At 65.2% G+C, this 23,136-nt stretch overlaps 2 protein-coding genes across 19 annotated transcripts in view; both read left to right on the top strand.

The window, feature by feature from the left end:
- Window positions 1-1,715, top strand: part of TOM1L2 (target of myb1 like 2 membrane trafficking protein) — a 103,523-nt gene extending 101,808 nt beyond the window's left edge. For all 9 annotated transcript variants that reach the window (XM_040974518.1, XM_040974519.1, XM_040974516.1 and 6 more), the window contains one exon: window positions 119-1,715. In XM_040974518.1, coding sequence (XP_040830452.1) covers window positions 119-270 — 152 coding nt within the window. In that variant the 3' untranslated portion in view covers window positions 271-1,715. The remainder of the gene's footprint in view (window positions 1-118) is intronic.
- Window positions 1,716-6,664: 4,949 nt separating this feature from the next.
- On the top strand, window positions 6,665-22,536 carry SREBF1 (sterol regulatory element binding transcription factor 1). 10 transcript variants are annotated; one of them, XM_040974531.1, is made up of 19 exons: window positions 6,671-6,893; window positions 14,848-15,279; window positions 15,557-15,738; window positions 15,814-15,954; window positions 16,039-16,260; window positions 16,601-16,688; window positions 17,132-17,343; window positions 17,441-17,642; window positions 17,730-17,908; window positions 18,012-18,273; window positions 18,359-18,525; window positions 18,643-18,811; window positions 19,112-19,220; window positions 19,414-19,523; window positions 20,454-20,586; window positions 20,770-20,935; window positions 21,289-21,468; window positions 21,560-21,671; window positions 21,767-22,095. In XM_040974531.1, exons 1-19 carry the CDS (start codon window positions 6,803-6,805, stop codon window positions 22,009-22,011), a joined length of 3,402 nt encoding a protein of 1,133 aa, XP_040830465.1. In that variant the 5' UTR covers window positions 6,671-6,802; the 3' UTR covers window positions 22,012-22,095. The 10 variants fall into 10 exon arrangements, with proteins under 10 accessions (XP_040830468.1, XP_040830467.1, XP_040830465.1 ...); XM_040974530.1 differs by having other exon boundaries at window positions 16,039-16,242; window positions 16,574-16,688; XM_040974529.1 differs by having other exon boundaries at window positions 6,672-6,893; window positions 15,557-15,732; window positions 16,574-16,688.
- The last annotated feature ends 600 nt before the right edge of the window (window positions 22,537-23,136 follow it).

Consider the following 23,136-nt stretch of genomic DNA (forward strand, 5'->3'; position numbering starts at 1 on the left):
GCAGAGGTGGCCCCGAGGCTGGTCCCAGGCAGCGAGGACCCAGAAACGCCTATCACCAGGCCGGCCCTGGAAAGGGCAGGAAGGGGGTCCCCCACTGCTGCCCCGGTTGCCGTTGCAGAGTTCGATAAATTCCTTGAAGAGCGAGCCAAGGCCGCAGAGATGGTTCCCGACCTGCCCTCACCCCCGTCGGAGGCCCCCGCCCCAGCAGCTGGCCACCCCTCTGGCCGGAAGAAGCCGGAGCGCTCAGAGGACGCCCTCTTCGCCCTGTGAGCCGGGGTGCAGTGTGCCTCCCCCTCCCCCGCCCATGCCCCTGGGAGACCCAGGCAGTGGCCACGCCCACCTGCACACCTGCGTCTCCATGGGAACACCACTGTGTTTGCACCCAGGCCTCCCCTGGTCAGGAACAGCTTTTGGTATCTTCTTTCTCTGGGTGTGTGTGGGGGGGAGGGGGTGATGGAGGGGACCGCAGCCCCAGAACTAGAGGTCTGGCTCTCTCCCTCTTCCCCTGGCCCCCTTGGCCCATGTCCACCTAGGAGGGATGGTCTCCCTCCCTGTGGCATCCCTCTCCCCTCTTTCTTCCATATCTGGGAGGGCAGGGACCAGCCGCCCAGACAGGCGCCATCTGCCTCCCCGTCTTTGGCTTGCCTGTCCCCTTGGGGCGCTTGGCAAGCTCAGCACTTTAGAAGGTCCTGGGGGAAGGGCTCCCCCCCTCGTTCCCACATTTCACTCTGCTCCAGAACCGGCAGTGGTGGCCACGCAGCACCTGACTGCAGCCGTCTGCAGGGGGAGGGCACGGAGCCTGCAGGGGGCACCTGTGGCTCCAGAGACCGGCAACAGACTAGACAATGCACCCCAGCCACACTTGGAGGTCCTTACCCTCTCCCACTCCGCCACGGTCCAGAAGAGCAAAACTGCAGTCCCACCTGACCGCGCAGCCACGTCACCTGTGCCCATGCAGCATGCCGAGTCAGACTCCCTGCCCTGCTGGCACCTCGACCCGGTCACGTCAACCTCAGGCTCCCAGCCCGTGCTGCCAGTCACTCCTTCCCACTGCCAGGGTGGGGGAGGATGCTGTTCCTCGCATGGCCAACATGGCCCAGCCTCACTCTCTCTGGTAGTGCCACACCCCTACCCTGCCACACCCCTCTGCCCAGACCTGTGATGGCAGCTGGGGGCCAGGAGGGTGCAGGTGGCCGCAGTGGCCCCAGTCACTGGGCACTGTCTCAAGGGATTGATGGCCTAAGGACCAGGGCCACTTCTATCAGCTAGCCAGCCAGAGCCCACCTCCTAGCTTGTTTCCACAGGGGTGAACGGGAAAGAGCAGAAGGGACAGGAGTGGGGAAGAAGAGAGGACTTGGGGTGCCGGAAGCCTCGGGCTACCCAGCAAAGCCAGTCTTGATCCCAGTTCGCGTGTCAAGAGCTGCCCCCGGCGGTCATGGGTACAGCCTGGCTGCCGGGACCTGGTGGCCCTCACCTGCCCTGCCTGTGCTTGAGAGCCTGAGAGAAGCAAACACAATGCCCCCCGCTTCTGACGGGGGAGACCAGGGTGGGGCGCACAGCATCCCTCCCTTGGCGAGGCAGGACAGCTGGACCCTCACAAGCCGCCGGGCCCTCCGCAGTGCTAAGCAGATCACAGATACACTACATGTTTAATTACTCTAAATTATTGCCGGGATTCCTCATAAGCACTAATTATACCTGATTATAGGTTAAAATATTTATTTTGTCAAAATATTTTCTTGGGGGATGCTTTTAACCTTTTCCATGTTCCTTGTTTGCTGGGATGTTCAGATGTCTCCCTCCGTGGCCTGTGGGCAGCTGCGACTTGCCCCCCGTGTGTGGCTGCGACCGTTTCAGCCCAGCTCTCTGCCCACTCAGCACCTGCAGGAGTACGACCCGCAGAGCCAGAAGTGCCCCGCAGGGGCCTGGCCCGGAAGGGCAGCTGGCCATCTGTGCTGTCTTTTCTGTTGCCTTTGGTGTGTGTGTGTGTGTGTGATTGTGCCTTGCTCACTGCCTCCCCTGACCCAGCCCAGCCTGTGGTCCTGGAGCCAGGGCACCCACCCCTGCCCCCCACCCTCCTCCTCCTCTCCTCTCCCACAGCGTGTGTTAAGGCCGGGCCCCTTGGGAAGAGCATCATGGGAGAGCCCCCTGCACTGCCCGGGTCCTTGGTGGGGTGTGCTGTTGGGGATTCATTTGCTGTTCCCCCCCACTCCCACACACACACACCCCTGCAGGCTGGCAGCTGCTCTGGCATACTCCCCAGTTGCTGTCATCTCTGGCCCTTCCCTGCAGCTGTCAGTCCCTGGGGGCCCCCAGACTCCATGCCCTGTCCTCGAGAGGGAGGGGTGGGGCGGATCCTGGCTTCCTGAAGCTAGCACCCTGTTTGGGGTGGAGGGTGGGGCTCCGAACCAGAGGCACATGTCGAGCTCGGCCGTGTTCACTCGTGCCGCAGTGTGGCGTGTCGTCCCTGTCGCTTGTTGCTGTGGGCCGGCCAAGGTGGCCCTGAAGGGTACCCTCCCTCCTCCCCACTGGCTGCATCACAGGCCACTTCTCTCTCTCTTGTTTGAGTCCTTGCATGTAAGATACTCCACAATAAATAACTGAGCGAAGCCTTCCCGTGCCAGCTCTTTCCAGTCTGCAGTGCTGGGGTGGGGTGCGGTTCTAGGGAGGGAGCAGCCAGGAATGTCACCCCATCCTTCCGCCCCGCTAGCCTGGGCAGCCTTCAGGCAGGCATCACCCACAGCATTCCTGCCTGGGAATGCCCAGCCCCAACTCTGACACCCCCTTCTTCCTCAGCGCCCCACTACACCCCGTTGCCTGGAGCGTTCAAGCCTTGAGCAAGCAGCCTGAGGCACCCCTCCCCCAGGCCTCTGTCACCTGGCTGGGCAGATGCCAGAGCCTGCGTTGGCACTGAACCTAAGACCTCTCCCCACCTTTCATATGACGACTAACTGAGATACAATCCATCATCAAACAGGGTGGGCACAGCTTGGCAGGTTCTTACCACTCACAGGGCTGCGTACCCATCACCACCGGTCAATCGTCAACGTCCTCATTCCGCCCTAAAGGAGACTCTTCTCCCATCTTCCCATCTGCCCTCCCAGATACGTACATGCATCTGTTTGAGTGGAGACTGGAAGCACATCCTCACCGGCCCACACAGCCAGGGCTGGAGCAGGGAGCTGTGGCCTCAATCCAGGCCTCCTCCATGGGGGCCCTCCCCTCCCAGGATCTGCACTGGTACGTGTTGGGGCAGAAGACCCGGTGCGGGCACTCTGACAGGGAGCTGTGGGCACACATGTTTAGACTGCAGTGTGTGAGATTTTCCCATCTGCTGGGTCTGGTCCCCAAATGCAGCCAGGAGCTCCGCTGGGGTCTCCTCTAGGCGTGCCTGGAACCTGGCAGATGTCTGCTACCTGCCAGGCTGTGCCTTAGCAGGAACCAAGCCTGCAAGGGAAGGTGGGACTGGATGCTAGGATCCAGATGTGGGATGCAGATGCCACAGCTGTGCCCCAACATCTGGGGCTAACTGCTTATTCACCAGCCAACCCTGCTTTTATTATTATTTTAAATGATTTATTCATTTTTAGTTGAAAGGCAGAGTTATAGAAAGAAGGAGAGACAAAAAGATGTTCCATCCACTGGTTCACTCCCTACACGGCCAGAGTGTCCAGAGCTGGGCTGATCTGAAGCCAGGAGCTTCTTCCAGGTCTCAAGGGCCTCCGGCATCCTCCACTGCTTTCCCAGGCCACAAGCAGGGAGCTGGACTGGAAGGGGAGCAGCCGGGACTTGAACTGATGCCCCTGTGAGATGCTGGTGGTGCAGGTGACAGCTTAAGCCACCAGGCTACTACGTACGGGCTGACCTATGGAGCTCTGCCTGCCTCTCACAGAGGGCAAGTAGGAGCTGCCCGCTTGCCTCGGGCCAGCATAGGCAGTAGCAGAGCTGTCACCCAGACCTCAGTCTCCCATAGCCAGGGTCTGGGTGTGTGGCAGCACAGCACGCTCCTTCAGGTGGGCTCAGGGCCAGCTGTGCCCACCCACAGGGACCACCACCGTCAAATGCCAGAAGCGGTGGCCCCAGGCCCTTGGAACAGGCGTCTCTGTGCTGCCAGCTCTCTACCAGGCAGTCCCTAGGCCTGGGCCTAGAGAGAAGCTGACCACAGGCTCTGCAGCAACATCTAGTCCCCCTGTGTCTGCTTTCAGCATCTTCCCAGCAGCCTGCTGGGTGCCAGCCTGGGCCTGCAGGGGGTGGGCAGGGATACAGAGACACGGTGGCAGCGTGGGGAGGTGTCCACCTGCATGGGTTGCTCCCAGGAGGCCATGCCACTGACTGCAGGTGGGCACAGGGCCAGGAGCCTTCCTTTTTCCTAACAGTTTGCAAGTGGGGGGGAAAAAAAGTCCCACCCTGAAAAAAGCCACAGGCTGTGAGCAAATGGAGAAGGAAGACAAGCTGGGGTAGGCTATGGGTCCCCACCACAGCAGCCTGGAAGGAGGCACAGGGCCAGCCTCCTGCCAATGGCCTATGGGAGGTGGGAGAGGTGTGACCTGCTGCCCGCGTGGGCCAGGCACTCCCTGAACATCTGAGGAAGGCGGAGTCTTTTTCAGCCAATCCACCTGCTGGGGACGGGGCGGGGGTGGGGACAGTGGGCAGAACCCGCCATGAAAAACTCCTCGGAGGGGCTCTGACTGCTCCCACGACTCAAGGTGGGGGTCACCCTAGGCTGGGTGGTCTCCGCAGCTCCCCCGTCCTCTGAGCCCCATCCCCATTTCCTCCGCCTGGCTCCAGGCTCAGCCAGGCCACTGGGTCACACCCCAAGGCTGTTCCCAGCTTCGTGCCTGCAGCCAGGACGGCCAAGTGGGGCGGGTAAGGCAGGGTGGCTGGGCACTCCGGGAGTGCGCCAGTCCTGCCCCTCCACCCACACCAAGCCGGCGGGGAGGAGGGGCGCAGGCGACAGCATCCCTCCCTTGGCGAGGCAGGACAGCTGGACCCTTCCCGGCGGGCAGCACCCCCTTCCCGGCTCGCGGCCGCGCCAGCGACGCGCACCTGGCCGCGCTCCCAGCCAGGTGCGCGCCCCGAGAGCGGCCCGACGGGTCCCGCCCGGCCCCGCCCGGGGGAGCAGGCGCCGCGCCTGTGACCCGGGCCCGGCTCCCGGGAGCCGCGCTGACGTCGCGTCACCCCACTCCGGGAGGGGCGCCCATTGGCTGCGCCGAGCCCGCGAGGCGGGGCTGGTCTGGCCCTGCGCCCCAGCGCTCCTACCCACCCCCGCCACCCCGGTGTCCAGCCCGGGCAGAGCAGACAGGGACAGCGTGGAGCCGAGCGGGTTCTTCCACTGCTCCACGCCGCCCCTCGGGCCTGTCCTCCACCCCCCAAAAAACATACATATATACAAAGGCCAAAAAGTCCCTGCGCAAGTCGCCTCTCCAACGCAGCCTCAACTTTCCTCATCTGCAAAATGGGATGGTGACAGCCCGGGTCCCCCAAGGCTGTTGCGAGGAATTAATGTTGCGACTGGCACACCCGGAAACGCTGGATGACGCAACGGAAGACAGCAGCGTGCGACTGGCCACCCAGGGCCCTCCAGTGTGCTGTGTGCCCACAGTTCCCTGGGGACAAGAGGGGGCCGAGGGTCTTGGGCATTGCACCAGCTCATTGGGGAATGGGGGAACCCACCAAGACCAGCAGGCTCCCCTGGCAGACCCGCCCCCCACACACTTCTGGGTACTGGAGTGTGGGTGGGACACAGGTGCGGACCTGTTAGGACCCTAACCCTCTGCAGGGTGACTGTCCCTGCTGGCAGGGGACAAATTCAAGCACCCCCTGGCACACGCACACAGCCCCACCCTCGAGTTCTCAGCAAGTCACCGGATACTCCAGATCTTCTGGGGAGGGGCTGGCAAAGGACTACATCACCTACCCCATCGCCGCACGTGGAGCCGTGGCTTAGAGACCCCCAAGCCCCTCTCCGGGGGCCGACCCCGTGTAACCCTCCCGAGCCACGCCCGCCGGCAGAGGAACTTTCGGTGGCTAGCTTCTCTTGGCGTCCCGGCCCCACCTCCCAGCGGCCTCCGCTCCCTCCCTGGTGTGTCCAGCCAGGGCGCTGTGGGCAGCCCCAGCAGGCCAGGTTCGGGCACCGGCCTGAGTCCTCTGAGTCCGGGGTCTGCAGCCCCCCACCCCATGGGGCGCCTGTGTGCGTTATTGCGGTCCACCCCCGACCACGGCAGTGCCCCCATCCCACGCCCACTTGCAGCCTCGGGCAGCGGCAGTGTCCTCTGGGCCTCACTGGGTCCTGGCCGCCCCTCCGCAGCCCACAGCCCTGGGCTCAGTCTGGGAGGAGACCAGACGAAGGAAGTGGAGACTGGAAGCCGCGGTGGGCGGGTGGCTGGTCTGCACCAGCTGTGAACTTGGACCTGGAGCGTGCACCTGCCCAGAGGCCCGTGTAGGAACAGGGAGGTGCGCAGCGCCCCGGGTTAGAGGACCTGGCCCGCCCCGAACCAGGACGCGCCGCCGCCGGGGGTCTCGGTGCACTAAGACCAGACCCCGGGGGGCGCTCGCTGAGAGTCGGGGGTCCCCAGCTCCCTCCGGGGCGAAGGGGGCGGGGCCGCCTTCCCGGGGGGGGCGGAGCCTGGCGGGAGGCCCCGCCCCCGTCTCGCCCGCCCGGCCGAGTCGCTGTCCGGGGAAACCCAGTTCCCCTGCAACTTTTCGCCGGGTGGCCGGGCCGCCCAGCGTGGCCGCCGGGGCGGGACTCGAACGCGCGGCGGCGCTTCCCCGGAGAGAGGCGTGCGCAGCGAGCGGCCGCGCCATGGACGAGCCGGCCTTCAGCGAGGCGGCGCTGGAGCAGGCGCTGGCCGAGCCGTGCGAGCTGGACGCGGCGCTGCTGACCGACATCGAAGGTGCGTGAGGGGCGGCCGCGGGTGCGGGGCGCGCAGCAGGCGTTCCCGGGGTCCCCCGGCCGGCCTCCCGCGCCGGACCCCGCGCGCTGCTGGCCGCCGCCTGGACCGGGGGCCCCGCCCAGCCCGGCCGCGACGTCACGGGGTTACTCGCGGTCATTTCCCTCCGGCCCCAGAGTTCAGCCGCGGCGCGCCCGAGGCCCTGCGCGTGCGCCCGGGCCGCGTGCGCGCCTCCCCTCCCCTGCAGACGGCCCCTTGGTGGGACGCGGTGGGTGCTGGAGGGAGGGCGTGGGAGCCGGCACGGCTGACGCACAGGTCGCCCACCCATGGGTGGGCACCCTGCCGGGCGCGCGCAGACACGTGGAGGGTGCCTCCCGCAGGGGTGGGTGCGCCTGTGTGATGGAGACGCGCTCCTGGGGCAGAGCTGGTTAAACCACTGCCTGCAGCGCCCGCCTCCCCTGTGGGTGCTGATCCGAGTCCCGGCTGCTCCACTTCCCATCCCTGCTTGTGGCCTGGGAGGGCGGTGGAGGACAGCCCGAGTGCTTGGGCGCCTGCACCCACCAGGGAGACGCGGAAGCAGCGCCCAGCTCCTGCCTTTGGCCTGGCCCAGCCGCGGCTGTTTGGGCCTGGCCCTGGGACTGTTTCCGGTTCATTTCCTGAGTCTTTTGACCATCCTCAGCTGTAGGGGAAATTTCTCCGCAGGCTGTGGACAGCCTCTGCCCCTGCCTGTCCCACGCCCCAGGCAAGCTGCACGTTTTCCGAGCTGCTTTAGCTCCCAGCACCTCGGAACGCACCCTGCCGCCCGCCTCCCTCCCAAGACCGTCGAAGTTGTTTGTGTTTCTGGAATGTGTGCTGCCCAGGAAGGGGTTCTGGCCTCCTGGCTGCTGCCTGGGCACCCCGCCTCCCGACCCCCCGCTGGCTGTGAGGGGCTTTGAGGAATGGTCCAGTGGAGGGAGATTTGAAATCTGTGCCTTTCAAATGCGATGAAGATCAGTAGCAATGAAAACAAAACAATGGGGTGGGTGGGAGGCTGGGTGGGGCTTCTCCCTTTATCTCCCCCCTTTACCCCAGAAACAGGAAAACAACGATGTGGAAATCATAGTCTTACCCACTTTCCTGGAGCCCTTGAACCTTTGTGCCCTAATTAACTATGTAAAGGTTGTCCAAAATAAAGAAAAAAAAAGGGGGGAAACAAAGTACAAAAATCTGAATATGCAACGCCAGCTGGGCACTCTGATGCTCTCGCTGGCTCCCACGTGGGTGGAGTTAGAATCCGTGGAGCCATGCCACCCCCAGCCAGGATCCCTCCCCAGGTGCTAGGCCCCGACAGGGCCGGTGCTCCAAAACTTACACCTTTTTTTTTTTTTTAAGATTTATTTTTGTTTTCTTGAAAAGCAGAGTTACAAAAGGGGCAAGTGATTAATTCCATGTACTGGTTCACTTCCCAAACCGTTGCAACAGTCTGGGACTGGGCTAGGCCAAAGCCAGGAGCCTGAACCTCGCTCCAAGCCCTCTGGCCATCCCTTCCTGCTCTTCCAGGTACGCTGGCTGGGAGCAGCCAGGACTCAAACCTGCACTCTGTGGGAGTTTAGCGTAGCCTAAATCCACTGTGCTGCAAACCTGCCCAAAGCAGCTGGGCACCTATGCGGGGGGCACGGTCACTCAGAAGGCACTGGGGATCCTGGACCTGGGCCCGAGCCTGGGTCTGTGGATGGGGTTGTGGGGGCGTGCAGCCCCCCCCGTGTGAGCCCTGGGCCCTTGCAGGAGCCACGGCTCTACCTGCCGCTGTGGGGAGGCATGTGGCGGGGATTAGCACTGAGTCGTGGCAGGCTCCCTCCCGGCCACGGCAGATGAATTTATCAGATCTTGCACAAGCAGAGAAGGTGAGGGATGCCCGCTCTCCCTCTCCCCAGGGCCACAGTATTGTCTCTGTCCAGGATGTTGCCTCCAGGAGGTCCTCTTGGGTGTCACGTTCCTTTCTCTGGGCTCAGCCAGCTAGCTCCTCCTGGTGTGGGTCCCCCACAGCACTGAGCCCCACCTCCACCCAGGGTCCAGAGGGCACCGGAGGGTGTCCGCTGTGCAGCCCCCCCCCCCCCCCACCGCTCTTCCCTTGTTCTCCACGAGGTCCCAGCCCTGTCCTGCTGACGTGCAACCCTCTTGTGACACTTGCTCGCCCCTCCCTCAGCCCTGTACCTACAGCTCCACCTGCCCCATCCTTGGGGAGCTCCAGGGGCTGTCCCTTCTCTGGAATATTCCCTGAGTACCTTCAGGAATTCAGCCTGGCCAACTTGGCCCTCCCCCGGTGGCACCTCTTGGGAAAAAAATACTGTCCCCTCTCGGAACTGTGGGGGCCGCCCCTGCCCAGCACGCTGTCGCTCAGATTGGCTGTCTCAGAGCTGGTGAGGGGACAGCGCAGAGATGGACTGGGAATGACCTCCTGTCCGACAGTAACAGTCACTTAGCCAGGCACCAGCCTCCCCAGTGACCTGTCAGCTCCAGGCAGGGGGTTACTGCCGGGCAGCGTGGCCTGGGGTGTGGACTTTGCCTGCTGACCTGAGTGGCCTTGCTTGGTGTTGCTGCTCTTGCCACAGGAAGTATTTCTGGCCTTGTCTTCCACCCATCGATGGCCCTGTGGCATGTCCTTTGACCTGGGAACCGGGGTCAGTGGCACAGTGCATGGAGCTGGCATCTCATGGAGCTGGCATCTCTTCCCCTGCACAAGGTGGGGAAGCAGAGTGGACGGAGGGAGACCTTGTAGCAGGTGTGTCTGAGTCCCTGGCTGCCAGAGCGGTGGCCAAAAGTCCTTACCGAGTGGCAAGGCCCAGTGTTGCGGCAGAAGTGGGCCATGGGGCTGGGGCGCTGGGGGTTCTCCAACAGCCCGCTGCCTTGCCTGGACTTGAGAACAACAAAGGGAGAATATGGGAAGGAGTGCGGGGACTGGGTGCGGGTTGTGTCAGGCCGGACCACAGGGCCCCCTGGCAGGTCTGAGGTGGGGGGACGGGCCTGGGAGGAGGACTCAGATGTAGAGTGGGTGTTGTAGAGGGAGTGACAGGGGTGCCAGAAGCAGGAAAGAAGAATGTGGCAGGTGCGCAGGCAGTGGCCCCAGGCACATGTGCCCAGGGTTCTCCCTGGCCGTGGGCACCACCCATGCCCCTAGGGGTACTGGCCCACAGGCCCTCCAGTTCCAGGAAGCACCAGCGCACATTCGCTGCCCCAGGGCAGCCACGCGCTTCCCCACACAAAGGGCAGTGTGTACCGCTGCCGCACACATGACCAGCAAGGGCCCGAGGCACCTGCCAACCTGCATGAGCCAAGACGGGCTGGGAGGGGGCGGGTGGGCAGGCAGGGCGCAGCACCCACCCGCAGGGCCCATCATGCTCTGCACCAGTGGGCCCAGGGCCACTGCCCCGTGCCCTCATCTGGGGCTTGTCTGTCCCCTTGGCCTTTTGGTCAAGTTTTGCGGTTGGCATTGCCGGGAGTTATCTGAAAGCCTCCCTCCAGCCATTCCCCGGGAGGCCCAGTGCCCCAGCACCCGGGGTTGTAACGCCAGCTCTTCTGCCACCCTCTCCCTCTGCCTCCTCTCTGGCCCATTGTCACTCGCACGCTGCCACACACCTTAGGGTCTTTGTTTCCTTTGCTGTTACTTCTGTCCAAAACGTCCTCCTCCCCCCCACCCCCCCGTTCCCGGCTTCTGCGGTGACCAGCGTCCACTTGGGATGTTGCTTCCTCCGACAGGCCTGCCTGGATCCCGTCACCAGTAACAGCCCCTCCTTTTCCCAGCCATGGTTCTATCATGGGGCCCATCACCATCTCTCCCCACATTGCTTGACTGATTTGGCAGTGAGCCCATCAGCCAGGGCTCCCAACTCCTCAGATTCCTGCAATGGTGGAGACTGGGCTGGGCCAGAGTGGGGAAGCTGAAACTCAGTCTGTGTCTTCCGTGGGAGTGGCAGCCTTCCCTTCCTCCCGCTGCCCACCAGGCTCTGCGTCAATGGGAAGCAGGAGTGTCTGGGACATGCGTGGGCCTCCTGTGCACGCCACTGTGGCCCTGGTGGGAGAGCCTGCCAGGGAACCAGGCGTGCGGCCTCCAGTCTGCTTGGGGTTCAAGGCCACACGTGTGCATGGCCGGCCCCCTTGATGGTCAGAGCTGGGCTGGGCCGGCCCTCCTGAGGTGTCAGTCCTGGCCTCTGCCAAATAAGTAGGTCAGCGTCACGGAAAGTACCCCACTGCTGAGGGGCAGGGCTTGGAGCTGGCACCTCGGAGAGGCAGGCTCTCCTGTTTCCTCCAGGGGCCAGAGCTGGGGAGGGAGTGGGCAGAGGCCTTCCTTGCCAGGTCTGGAAGGGATGGGAGGCTTCCAGAGAACCAAGTACCGGTCCATGGTGACACCCCAGGGTGCCCAGCCTTGCCTGTGCCTGGTCCACACCATGGGCGCTGTGGGCAAGCGCACCAGGACCTGCTGTGCCCCACCTCTAGTTCTAACTTTCATCCTTCCTTTCAAACAAGAAAAAAAAAAAAAAAATATATATATATATATATATACACACACATATATAGGGCCCGGTGCAGTGGCCAAGTGGCTGAAGTCCTTGCCTTGAACACGCCAGGATCCCATGTGGGCGCCACTTCTAGTCCTGGCGGCCCTGCTTCCCATCCAGTTCTCTGCTTGTGGCCTGGGAGGGCAGTTGAGGACGGCCTGAGGCCTTGGAACCCTGCACTGGCGTGGGAGACCTGGAAGAAGTTCCTGGCTCCTGGCTTCGGATTGGCATAGCGCCGGCCGTTGCGCTCACTTGGGGAGTGACTCATCGGATGGAGGATCTTCCTCTCTGTCTCTCCTCCTCTCTGTATATTTGACTTTGCAATAAAAATAAATCTTAAGAAAATAATAATAATAAACCTTGTCATGTCAGACGGTCTGGAGCCTTGACTCCGGGGCTTCAGGACACAGGCACCTCACTACCTGCCTCTGCCCAGTCCAGCAAACTGGAGTCTACAGGTGCGGGAAGGACGTGACCACCTGCCCTGTATGCAGTCCCCCCCACATGCACCCACACTGTGGCTGCCTGAACCAGGGGTTGGGGAGGCAGGGGGCCCTGGCTGGCGCTCCGGGTCCCGGCCTCGCCTTGGCCGCTGGCGTCCGTGCAAGTCAGCAGGGGTGCTGGGAGAGGTGCTGAGCCGTCCCAAACATCCTCGCCAAAGCCGTGTCGGAGAGTCACCGGTCAGCCGGTGCCAGCGAGCAGCCGTCCCCCCTCGGTCTAGAGGAAAGAATCGTTTTAATTAAAGCAAAAAAGTGGCAGGATGAGGCCAGGGCTTGGGCACCGTCTCGGATGGTAGATACGGCCTGCAGGCCAGCCCTCCGTGCTGACCCAGGGTACTGAGGGGAGCTTAGTGCCCACGGGCTGGGCCCTGCAGGGTGCAGGGCTCCCCTCCTGGGACACCCTGTGGGCTTCTGGGGGAGGCACAGTGTGTGTGTGTGTGTGTGTGTGTGTGTGTGTGTGTGCACGGTGGGAGTGGGTCACTTGGCCGAGTCTTGGCACTCAGGGCCCCCAAAGGGGATGGGAGGAGGGCTACAAGGGACCCCCCACTCCAACACCGGAGCTACCCTGTGGTTTCAGGCTGGAGGCTGAGTCAGGGTGGGTGTGGCTGAGCTGGGCGCTCTGAGTGTGTGAGAATGACCGTTATGTTTATGGAAAGGACCAGCGCCCAGCCACCCCTTCACAAGACCCCCAGAGCCTGCCACCCACCCCGCTGCTCGCAGAGCTGGTGACAGGAGTGCAACGGGCCTCACTTGGCACCTGCTGGGGCCGGTGGCACACCTCACTGACCCTGGCCTAGTGAGGACTGGAGTGGGGGCACCCAGAAGTGACTCTGGATCCAGGAAGATGGTTCCCGAGGACCACAGGCCCCTAGGTGGTGGTGATGGTGGCGCTGCTGGTGATGGTGGCGCTGCTGGTGATGGTGGCGCTGGTGGCTCTGCTGGTGGTGGCGCTGCTGGTGGTGGTGATGGTGGCGCTGCTGGTGGTGGTGATGGTGGCGCTGGTGGCGCTGCTGGTGGCGCTGCTGGTGGCGCTGCTGGTGGTGCTGCTGGAGGGAGGGCCCTGCCGCAGCCACGCAAGCCCTGCAGCTGGCGGGAACGCGGGTCCTCCCTGCCGTGACCGCCAGTAACCCCGGCGGGCGCTGGCGCCGAGCTGGTTAAAGGCGGACGTCCGCGAGTAACCCCGACCCCATTCGGCGCCGCGGGGTGCAGGCCGAGCGGCCGCGGGGCGGGGCGCGGCTGCCGATTGGCCGTGCCGACTCACCCCATGCCCGGCCCGTGGGCACCGGGGGCGGGTGCAGGCGGGGCCTGGGGGGCGGGGCGCCTTAAGGCCGGGCAGCGCGGTGGGCAGGTGAGCCGGCGCCGCCGCGAGGGGCCGGGCCGCCCCGGCCGACCGCGCGCCATGGAGTGCACGTTCGAAGGTATTTTCTGCAGGAGCCCGTGGCCGTCACTTGCAGCGTGTCACGGAGTGGGGCCGGGGCGCGGGGTGGGACCCCCCTTCCCAGCAGGTGCTTTTGCACCGCTCGCTGGCACGGTGCGCGGGGCAGAGGCTCCTCCAACCCAAGAGAACGCGCTCAGCAGCACCCAGAGACCCAAGGAGGCTTGCAGGAGGGAGCTGGGCTGGGAGGGCGGCCAGGAGCTTTGCCTGCTGTGGAACGGGAGAGGGGTCCTGCCTGACAGTAGGAACCCTGGCTTGTCCAAACCGCCTCAATTTTTTCATCTGTCCAAGGGGCTCACGCAGACTGGAGGGCTGCGATCCAAAGTGCTCTATGGTCTGTGTGAGCCTGCACAAGATCCACGAGGTGTTTGTTTTTGGGGTCCTACGGCCGGGGATGGAGGGTGCCGAGCCTGCGCACGCACATACCCCTCCTGTCTTCACGGTCCTCCCTGGGGCATCTGCCAGGCAGCAATGCCGCACTGCCCCTTAGGCAGCCTTGTCCACAAAAGGGCTTCATCCTTCTCCGTGTACAGATGGGGAGACAGGCTCAGGCTGCGCCACAGGTGCGGAGTGTTCCAGGCTGGGAGCCTTGGCAGGAGGAAGGGGCCGGCCTGTGCTCCTGAGCCCCAGGAGCACCCTGACCCAGTGGGTGGTTGCCTTGAGTGGGTTAGAGGGCCCAGGGCTGGGCCAGGCTCGCTCTGGTCTGTGGCCAGGCTGGAGCTAAGCACTGATCCAGGAGCCGAGATGGGCCGCACTTGCGTTCAGACGGGCCTGGGTGCTGGGGACCCTGTGGCCACTGAGGGAGGACCCGGCACTGGCAGCTCAGTGGGGCCAGCAGGGAGATAGGGGCGTGCGCAGCTTGGAGCACCCCGTGGTACTTGGTGGGCCCCCAGGGAGAGTCATCTTGTGGTTTCGTGGTTGGGTCCAGCGTGGTCCCCAACCCTCTGCTTAAAAGGCCCCTCTGCCCGGTCTGTACCCCCACCCCACTGCTTCCTTGGGGTCTTCCTGGGGATCTGCCTTGTGTATCCTCTCTTTTGGAGGACCCAGCAGTGGAGGACCCCACCCCCTCGCCTGTAAACAGGGGGAGGTGGGAACTTGTTCTCTTGGAGGTCCTATCTCAGCTCTCCCCTCTCGAACTCTGTGCCCACAGGCCTCTGCTGGGCATCTTGAAGGGAGACAGGGGAATGGCCTGTGGGCAAGCGGGGGCCCTCTCCCCTTCGCCTTCCTACCTGTCACCCTGTTGCCTGGCCCCCATCTCTTCCCCTAGGGCAGGGCTTGTTGGGCGCGGGCCATGGATTGAGAAACTGAGGTGCCAGCTGCAGTGATGGTGGGGGGCTGGGCGGGGAGCTCCTGTGTCGGGCGTGAGGGCGCACCGGGCGAGCCAGGGAACATGGGTAGTCCTTTTCTGGTGCAGCTGACGGTACGGCCGTGGGTTGGCTGGCCTGGGGTGCCCCGTGCCTCACCCCTCCCCCTTCTCTCTCCTGTAGACATGCTACAGCTCATCAACAATCAAGACAGCGACTTCCCAGGCCTGTTCGACGCCCCCTACGCCGGGGGTGGCCCGGGGGGCACAGACCCTGGCAGCCCCGCGGCCAGCTCCCCGGGCAGTCTGTCCCCGCCCCCTGCGACACTAACCTCTCCGCTTGAAGCTTTGCTGGGGGCACCGAAGGCGGCCCCCTCCCCGGTGTCCCCCGTCCAACCCGCGCCCACCCCTTTGAAGTCCTACCCGTCCGTGCCCTCCTTCTCCCCTGGGCCCGGCATTAAGGAAGAGCCGGTGCCCTTGACCATCCTGCAGCCCCCGGCTCCGCAGCCTCTGCCTGGTACCCTCATCCAGCAGAATTTCCTCGCCCCGGCAGTACCGCCGTTTGGCTCTGCTCCGGGGTTGGGCTATGCCAGCCCTTCTGGGGGCTTTCCTCCAGGTAAGGGGTGGGGTGTGCGTGTGCTGGGATGCGGGGCAGGGGTGCAAAGCTGTGGTCTCTGGAGGATTTGCAGCCTTGGGAAATCAGATGTAGCTTGGAGTGCTTGCTGCCCACGCAGCTGTGGGCTCGTCACTGCCCAGCCCCAGCCGTCCACACAAGGAGCCACAAGGGACAATGGCTCATGCCAAGCCACGGGGTACCTGAAGGGGGACTGAGGCAGGGGAGATGGCCACTCCCCAGGCCCGCAGTTCCACAGGCCCCTGCTTGATCCCTGCAGGGACCCCTCCTGGGAACACCCAGCAGCCACTGCCCAGCCTGGCCCTGGCATCCCCACCTGGTGCCCCTCCTGCCTCCTTACACACCACGGTCCAGAGCACGGCCCCTGCCCAGCAACTGCTGACAGCCACCGCGGCCACCCCTGCCACAACCACTGTCACCTCCCAGATCCAGCCAGTTCCGGTGAGGGGCAGTGGGAGGTGGCCCAGCCCATGGGGCCCAGACAACCCCTGGGCTCACACCCCTGCCCCACCCCAGGTGCTGCTGCAGCCCCACTTCATCAAGGCGGACTCGCTGCTGTTGACCACCGTGAAGACAGATGTAGGGACCCCGGTGAAGGCGGCGGGCATCAATGCCCTGGCCCCCGGCACAGCGGCCGTGCAGACCGGTCCCCTGCAGGTGGGTGCGGAGAAGGGAGGCCTGCGCATGCCCACGTGCCTGCCTGGCTCTGGGTAATGTGTGGCTGCCCCCCACCACCTGCAGACGCTGGTGAGCGGCGGCGCCATCCTGGCCACGGTGCCACTCGTGGTGGACACTGACAAGCTGCCCATCAACCGGCTGGCAGCCGGCAGCAAGACCCCGGGCTCGGCCCAGAGCCGCGGTGAGAAACGCACGGCCCACAATGCCATCGAGAAACGCTACCGCTCCTCCATCAACGACAAGATTGTGGAACTCAAGGACCTGGTGGTGGGCAAGGAGGCCAAGGTGAGGGCAGAGGCACAGGCCGGGCACCCTGGGCAAGAACACAGCAAGCTGGGGTGAGGAGTGGTGGGTGGTAGGTGGCAGTGCCGGACCGGGACTTGCAGACTTCAGCCCACCTGGGCCTGGGGGGGGACGCTGGGCAGGTGTTCAGTGCGGGCCTAGGGGAAGGAAGGTCTCGGGGTTAGACAGCAAAGACCGGAAGTGGGTGTTGGCGGCAGCACCCCTGGGGCGCCTGGCCCCAGCCCTTCCCTCTGCTGGCGCCGCTGGCCAGGCCTCGCCGGCCAACCACGCTACCCTTGCCCCGGCCTCTCTACAGCTGAATAAATCGGCCGTCTTGCGTAAGGCTATCGACTACATCCGCTTCTTACAACACAGCAACCAGAAACTCAAGCAGGAGAATCTGAGCCTGCGATCGGCGGCCCACAAGAGCAGTGAGTGCCTGGCCGGCCGTCACTCCTCCCCTGGACACCCGGTCACTCCTCCCCTGGACACCTGGTCACTCCTTCCCTGGACAGCCTGTCACTCCTTCCCCGGACACCTAGTCACTCCTCCCCTGGCCGCCCCTCACTCCTCCCCTGGACACCCGGTCACTCCTCCCCTGGACACCTGGTCATTCCTCTCTTGGCCACCTGGTCGGTCCTCCCTTGACTGTTGGCCCCTCCTCTGGCCCCGCCCAGCCTGTTCTCGGTCCCGCCCATCCGACTCTACCTACCTTACCATTGGCTCTGGGCCTGCTGCCAGCCCCACCCACCATGTCTCTGCTCCCGCCCCCAGCCCTGGCCCCTGGCTGTTCTCCTGAGCCCTTTGGGGGAGCCGGGCATCCAGCTTCTCTCATCCCTCACCCCTCCCCGCCGTGTTCCTCTGCCACCTCCAGAATCCCTGAAGGATCTAGTGTCGCCCTGCGGTTCAGGCGGCAGTGGCGCCGAGGTGCCCATGGAGGGCGTCAAACCCGAGGCAGCGGACGCCCTGACCCCACCGCCCTCCGACGCTGGCTCACCCTCCCAGGGCAGCCCACTGTCGCTGGGCAGCGGTCGCGGTAGTGGTAGTGACTCCGAGCCCGACAGTCCGGCCTTTGAGGACAGCCAGGTGGGTTTTGTCTGCCACTGCATAAACAGAGGGGCCCAGAACCTGCCGGGGCCCAGGCCACTTGGGCTCACCCTGACTGTGCCGCCCCATCTGGCAGGTAAAGCCGGAGCAGCCACCCTCGCCCCGCAGCCGCGGCATGCTGGACCGCTCGCGCCTCGCTCTATGCGCTCTTGTGTTCCTCTGTCTGTCTTGCAACCCCCTGGCCTTACTCCTCGGAAGCCGGGGACCCCTGGGACCCCAAGATGTCACCACCATCTACCATAACCCCGGGCGCAGCGTGCTGGGCACAGAGAGCCGAGGTGAGGCGGGGCAGCCCCCTCCCCGTCCGGGGTGTCAGGTGGGCTGGGCTCGGGCTCCCCTGACAAGCGTATGTCCTGTCTCCCTAGACGGCCCCGGTTGGCCCCAGTGGCTGCTGCCTCCTCTGGTCTGGCTGGTCAACGGACTCCTGGTGCTGTGCTCCTTGGCGCTTCTGTTTGTGTACGGAGAGCCGGTCACACGGCCCCACTCGGGCCCTGCTGTGCACTTCTGGCGCCATCGCAAGCAGGCCGACCTGGACCTGGCTCGGGTAGGGGCGGGGAACATGGCCCTGGGGCTGGGAGGTGCTGCGCCCTCTTCTCTCCCCACCTTCCCCCCAAGTTCTCACCTGGAAAACGCTTACTGTCCCGCAGGGGGACTTCGCTCAGGCGGCCCAGCAGCTGTGGCTGGCCCTGCGGGCCCTGGGCCGGCCCCTGCCCACTTCTCATCTGGACTTGACCTACAGCCTGCTGTGGAACCTCATCCGCCACCTGCTGCAGCGCCTCTGGGTGGGCCGCTGGCTGGCGGGCCGGGCCGGGGGCCTGCACCGGGACTGGGAGCTGCGGGCAGACGCACGCACCAGCGCCCGCGACGCGGCCCTCGCCTACCACAAGCTTCATCAGCTGCATGCCATGGGTGCGTCTGGTCGGGGAGGCCCAGGCTCCCCGGGGCACACCCCTCCCTGGCCCTGCCCTCAACACCCCCTGTATTCTCTCTCCAGGCAAGTACCCAGGCGGGCCCCTCACGGCCACCAACCTGGCGCTGAGTGCCCTGAACCTGGCCGAGTGCGCGGGCGATGCAGTGTCTGCAGCCACGCTGGCTGAGATCTACGTGGCAGCCGCCCTCAGGGTCAAAACCAGCCTCCCGCGGGCCTTGCACTTCCTGACGGTGAGTGGGCAGCTAGGCAGAGGGGAACTTCTGAGACAGGATTGGGGTTCACTGTCCCCCTTGTCCCCCAGGCCTAGGGGTCTGGCCCCAGTGATAGCCAGCTGTCCTCCCCCACAGCGCTTCTTTCTGAGCAGTGCCCGCCAAGCCTGCCTGGCGCAGAGCGGCTCTGTGCCCGCCTCCCTGCAGTGGCTCTGCCACCCCGTGGGCCATCGCTTCTTCGTGGATGGGGACTGGGCCGTGCGCAGCGTCCCACGGGACAGCCTGTACAGCGTGGCCGGGAACCCAGGTGCGTGTCGCCATGTCCCTGCCCGCCTCTGGCTGGGCCCCTGTCCGCTCTGGCATTCTTGAGTCCAATACGAGTCTTTGAAGGAGTTGGGGGGTGAGCTTGTGGGAGGAGATGGAAGGAGTGCAGCCAGTAACTGCCCACTGGATAGATGCCCCTGGAGACAGCAGGGTGTGCCCATCGTGCCCCTCCCAGGGGGTGCAGGGGAAGCCTTACTGGGTTTAGGGGAGAACAAGGGCAGGAGTGGGTGGGGTTAGGTGGGGTAAGGCGAGCTGTGTTCCCAACCCTCTCCCCTGCCTGCAGTGGACCCCCTGGCCCGGGTGACCCAGCTGTTCCGTGAACATCTGCTAGCACGAGCCCTGACCTGTGTGGCCCAGCCCAGCCCCAGCCCCGGCTCAGCTGAGGGGGACAAGTGAGTGCTCCCGTCCCCCCACCTCCATACCCCTGCAGCCGGGCGTGTCTGGAGACCCCCTGAGCCGGAGCCGTGGGGGTCCTCTCTCCGTCTCTTTCTCCTCCCTGCCCCCTAGCCTGGCGGCACTGCCCCAGCTAGGTGGGCAGGCCCAGAGGCCGTGCATCCTGATGATGCCTGCCCACTGTGTCCACAGGGAGTTCGCTGACGCCTTGGGTTACCTGCAGTTGCTCAACAGCTGTTCTGATGCGGCTGGGGCGCCCGCCTGCAGCTTCTCCATCAGCTCCAGCATGGCCACCACTGCCGGTGAGTGCCCTGGGCCAGGCCTATCTGGGTCCACCCTGTCTGTCCTCCCAGACCCTGCCCCACCCCATTTTAGGCCTGTCCACCTGGCCCCGCCCTCCCTGTCCGCCTAACCCCGCCCTCCCTATCCACCTGGCCCCGCCCTCCCTGTCCACCTTGGTCCCGCCCTTCCTGTCCACCTGGCTCCGCCCTCCCTGTCCACCTAACCCTGTCCTCCCTGTCCACCTGGCCCTGCCCTCCCTGTCCATTTGGCCCCGCCCTCCCTGTCCACCTTGGCCCCGCCCTCCCTGTCCACCTTGGTCCCGCTCTTCCTGTCCACCTGGCCCCGCCCTCCCTGTCCACCTTGGTCCCGCCCTTCCTGTCCACCTGGCCCCGCCCTCCCTGTCTGCCTGGCCCCGCCCTCCTGTCTGCCCAGCCCCACCCTCCTGTCCACCTTGGTCCCGCCTTCCCTGTCCACCTGGCCTGCCCTCCCTGTCCACCTGGCCCCGCCCTCCCTGTCCACCTTGGTCCCGCCCTCCCTGTCCACCTGGCCCCGCCCCCTGGCCCCTGGTCCCGCCCTCCCTGTCCACCTGGCCCCGCCCTCCCTGTCCACCTTGGTCCCGCCCTTCCTGTCCACCTGGCCCCGCCCTCCCTGTCTGCCTGGCCCCGCCCTCCTGTCTGCCCAGCCCCACCCTCCTGTCCACCTTGGTCCCGCCCTCCCTGTCCACCTGGCCTGCCCTCCCTGTCCACCTGGCCCCGCCCTCCCTGTCCACCTTGGCCCCGCCCTCCCTGTCCACCTGGCCCCGCCCCCTGGCCCCTGGTCCCGCCCTCCCTGTCCACCTGACCCCACCCTCCCTGTCCACCTTGGTCCCGCCCCCTGTCCCCGCCCTCCCCGGCCTCCATGGAGACATGAAGCAAGGCTCAGGACAGCCTGCCTCTGTGCTCTCTCTGCAGGCACAGACCCGGTGGCCAAGTGGTGGGCCTCCCTGACCACCGTGGTGATCCACTGGCTGAGGCGGGATGAGGAGGCGGCCGAGCGCTTATACCCGCTGGTGGAGCACCTGCCGCGGGCCCTGCAGGAGTCTGAGTGGGTGCCGGCCCTGCCCACCCCTGCCCCAGCTCTGGGTCCCTTGCACCTGCCTGCCTTTGTGTGTGTGGGCAGACGGGGTGGGCGGGGCGGGTCATCGTGATCCCAGAAAGCCAGAAGGCAAGAGGAGCCGGGGCCTCTGGCCTTGACCCGCACTCCTGTGCCCCTGTCCCCACCCCCCAGGAGACCCCTGCCCAGAGCGGCTCTGCACTCCTTCAAGGCTGCCCGGGCCCTACTAGGCAGGGCCAAGGCAGAATGTGGCCCTGCCAGCCTGGCCATCTGTGAAAAGGCCAGTGGGTACCTGCGGGACAGCCTGGCCAGCACGCCTGCTGGCAGTTCCATGGACAAGGTGAGGGGTGTAGGGCTGGGGTGGGGCCAGCAGGGCGTCCCCTCCCCAGGTGTCCCCTTAGGAGAGGCCTTGGTGTTAGCCAATCCTCCGGGCTGGAGTCCAGGGGCGAGTCAGGGGTGGGTGGGTGGGTGGTACCCCCACACGCACACATGGTGCCCTGGCAGTGGCGGGGAGGGGGCCCGCAGAGGCGGGCGGCCCCGCGCTGCATTGCTGGTGCGTTGCACGTGTGCGCAACAGGTGCAGTGCCTCAGCAGTGCAGCCCGGAGCCGGCCCCTGACACCGGGGCCTCCTGCCCCGTCCCTCCCGCGGCCAGTGCCCCCACCATGACCCCACCCTGCCTGCCGCCCACCCAGGCCGTGCAGTTGTTGCTGTGTGACCTGCTGCTGGTGGTGCGCACGAGCCTGTGGCGGCAGCAGCAGCCGCCCGCGCCGGCCCCAGGGGCCCAGGCCTCGGCCTTGGAGCTGCGTGGCTTCCAGAGAGACCTGAGCGGCCTGAGGCGCCTGGCGCAGAGCTGTCGGCCCGCCATGCGCAGGGTGAGTGTCCGGGACGGGCGCCTCGGCTCGGGAGTCCGCGCCGCCGGAGGGGCTGGGCTGCTCTCCAACCCACGCACCTGCCCTGCGCCAGGTGTTCCTGCATGAGGCCACAGCTCGGCTGATGGCCGGGGCCAGCCCTGCGCGGACGCATCAACTCCTGGACCGCAGCCTGAGGCGACGAGCAGGCCCTGGTGGCAAAGCAGGTGAGAGGGGGCACCGACCTTTCCAGCTCTGGTGTGATGCCCGGAGTGGGCTCCGCTGGGCCCCGCGTGAGCTGGGGGCCCCTTGTCTCGCACAGGTGCAGCGCTGGCGGCGGCGGCCACGGAACTGGAGCCGCGGCCCACGCGGCGGGAGCACGCCGAGGCGCTGCTGCTGGCCTCCTGCTACCTGCCTCCCGCCTTCCTGTCGGCGCCCGGCCAGCGCGTGGGCATGCTGGCCGAGGCGGCGCGCACGCTCGAGAAGCTCGGCGACCGCCGGCTGCTGCACGACTGCCAGCAGATGCTCCTGCGCCTGGGCGGCGGCACCACCGTCACCTCCAGCTAGGGGCGTCCCGCGGAGGGTGGGCACCCTCGGTCCAGCGGCTCCCCGCGCGGGGCCAGGGCACTGCTGACCTCCAGCTAGGGGCGTCCCGTGGAGGGTGGGCACCCTCGGTCCAGCGGCTCCCCGCGCGGGGCCAGGGCGCTGCTGACCTCCAGCTAGGGGCGTCCCGTGGAGGGTGGGCGACCCTCGGTCCATTGGCTCCCCACACGTGGCCGAGCGCGGGGCCAGGGCGCTGCTGACCTCTCGTGGCCGCTCTGGAGATCGCGGGCGCCTTGGTGCACTCGCGGGAGGTCGGGGCGCGCGGCCTGGGTAGCGAGTCGGGGTAGGGGGGTCGGGGTGGGGGGCGGGTCGGCCTTCCCAGCCCTCCAGGGACAGACGGACACCTTCTCCAAGGCGCCCTGGCCCCTCCCGGGTGTAGATCTGAGAGAGCCAGCCTCCTGCTTCCCAGGCGCACCTGCTACTCTTTTGCAAACTTTTATTTTCGTAGGTTAAGTTTTGTACAGAGAATAAACAACGGAATTATTTATAGCTTGAGTTTTTGCTCATTTGAGGAGTGTGTGTGTGTGTGTGTGCGTGTGCTCAGCCGAGTGGAGTTCTTTGCGCCTCCCGCTGTGGAGAGGGGTGGGTGGTTGGTTGGGTGGGTGGTCCCGCCGTGGCCAGGGGTTCCGGCTAGCCCAAGCGCTTAGGCTCGTTCGTGGGGGTCACCCACCTTCCGCCCCCACCAGGGCACACGGTCGGCTAGGACCTGCTGGGGCAGGAGCCACAGCCTGGCATGAGCTGGACGGGAGGCGGCTGGGCAGCGCGAGGCCACGGGCGTCCTGCTCCCATGGCAACCGGCCTGCCCACGCCCCGCCCCGCCCACGCCCCAGAACGCAGAGGCTGCACGCGCTTCCAAAACAATCGTCGTATCTTTATTGACTTTTTTTTTTTTTTCTGAATGCAATGACTGGTTTTTTTTTTTTTTTTTTACTCTTAAGGAAAATAAACATCTTTTAGAAACAGCTCAATACACACAATCTTCAGTGTGAAGCAATATACTAATAAGAACACTAGGTCGGGCATTTACAGTCTTCATATATATTATATATATGTATATGTATACATATATATACACTATATAACGAGGCC

The sequence above is a fragment of the Ochotona curzoniae genome, unplaced genomic scaffold, assembly GCF_017591425.1.
Source record: "Ochotona curzoniae isolate NIBS_2020 unplaced genomic scaffold, NIBS_Ocur_1.0 contig_2456, whole genome shotgun sequence".
NCBI classification, from domain to species: domain Eukaryota; kingdom Metazoa; phylum Chordata; class Mammalia; order Lagomorpha; family Ochotonidae; genus Ochotona; species Ochotona curzoniae.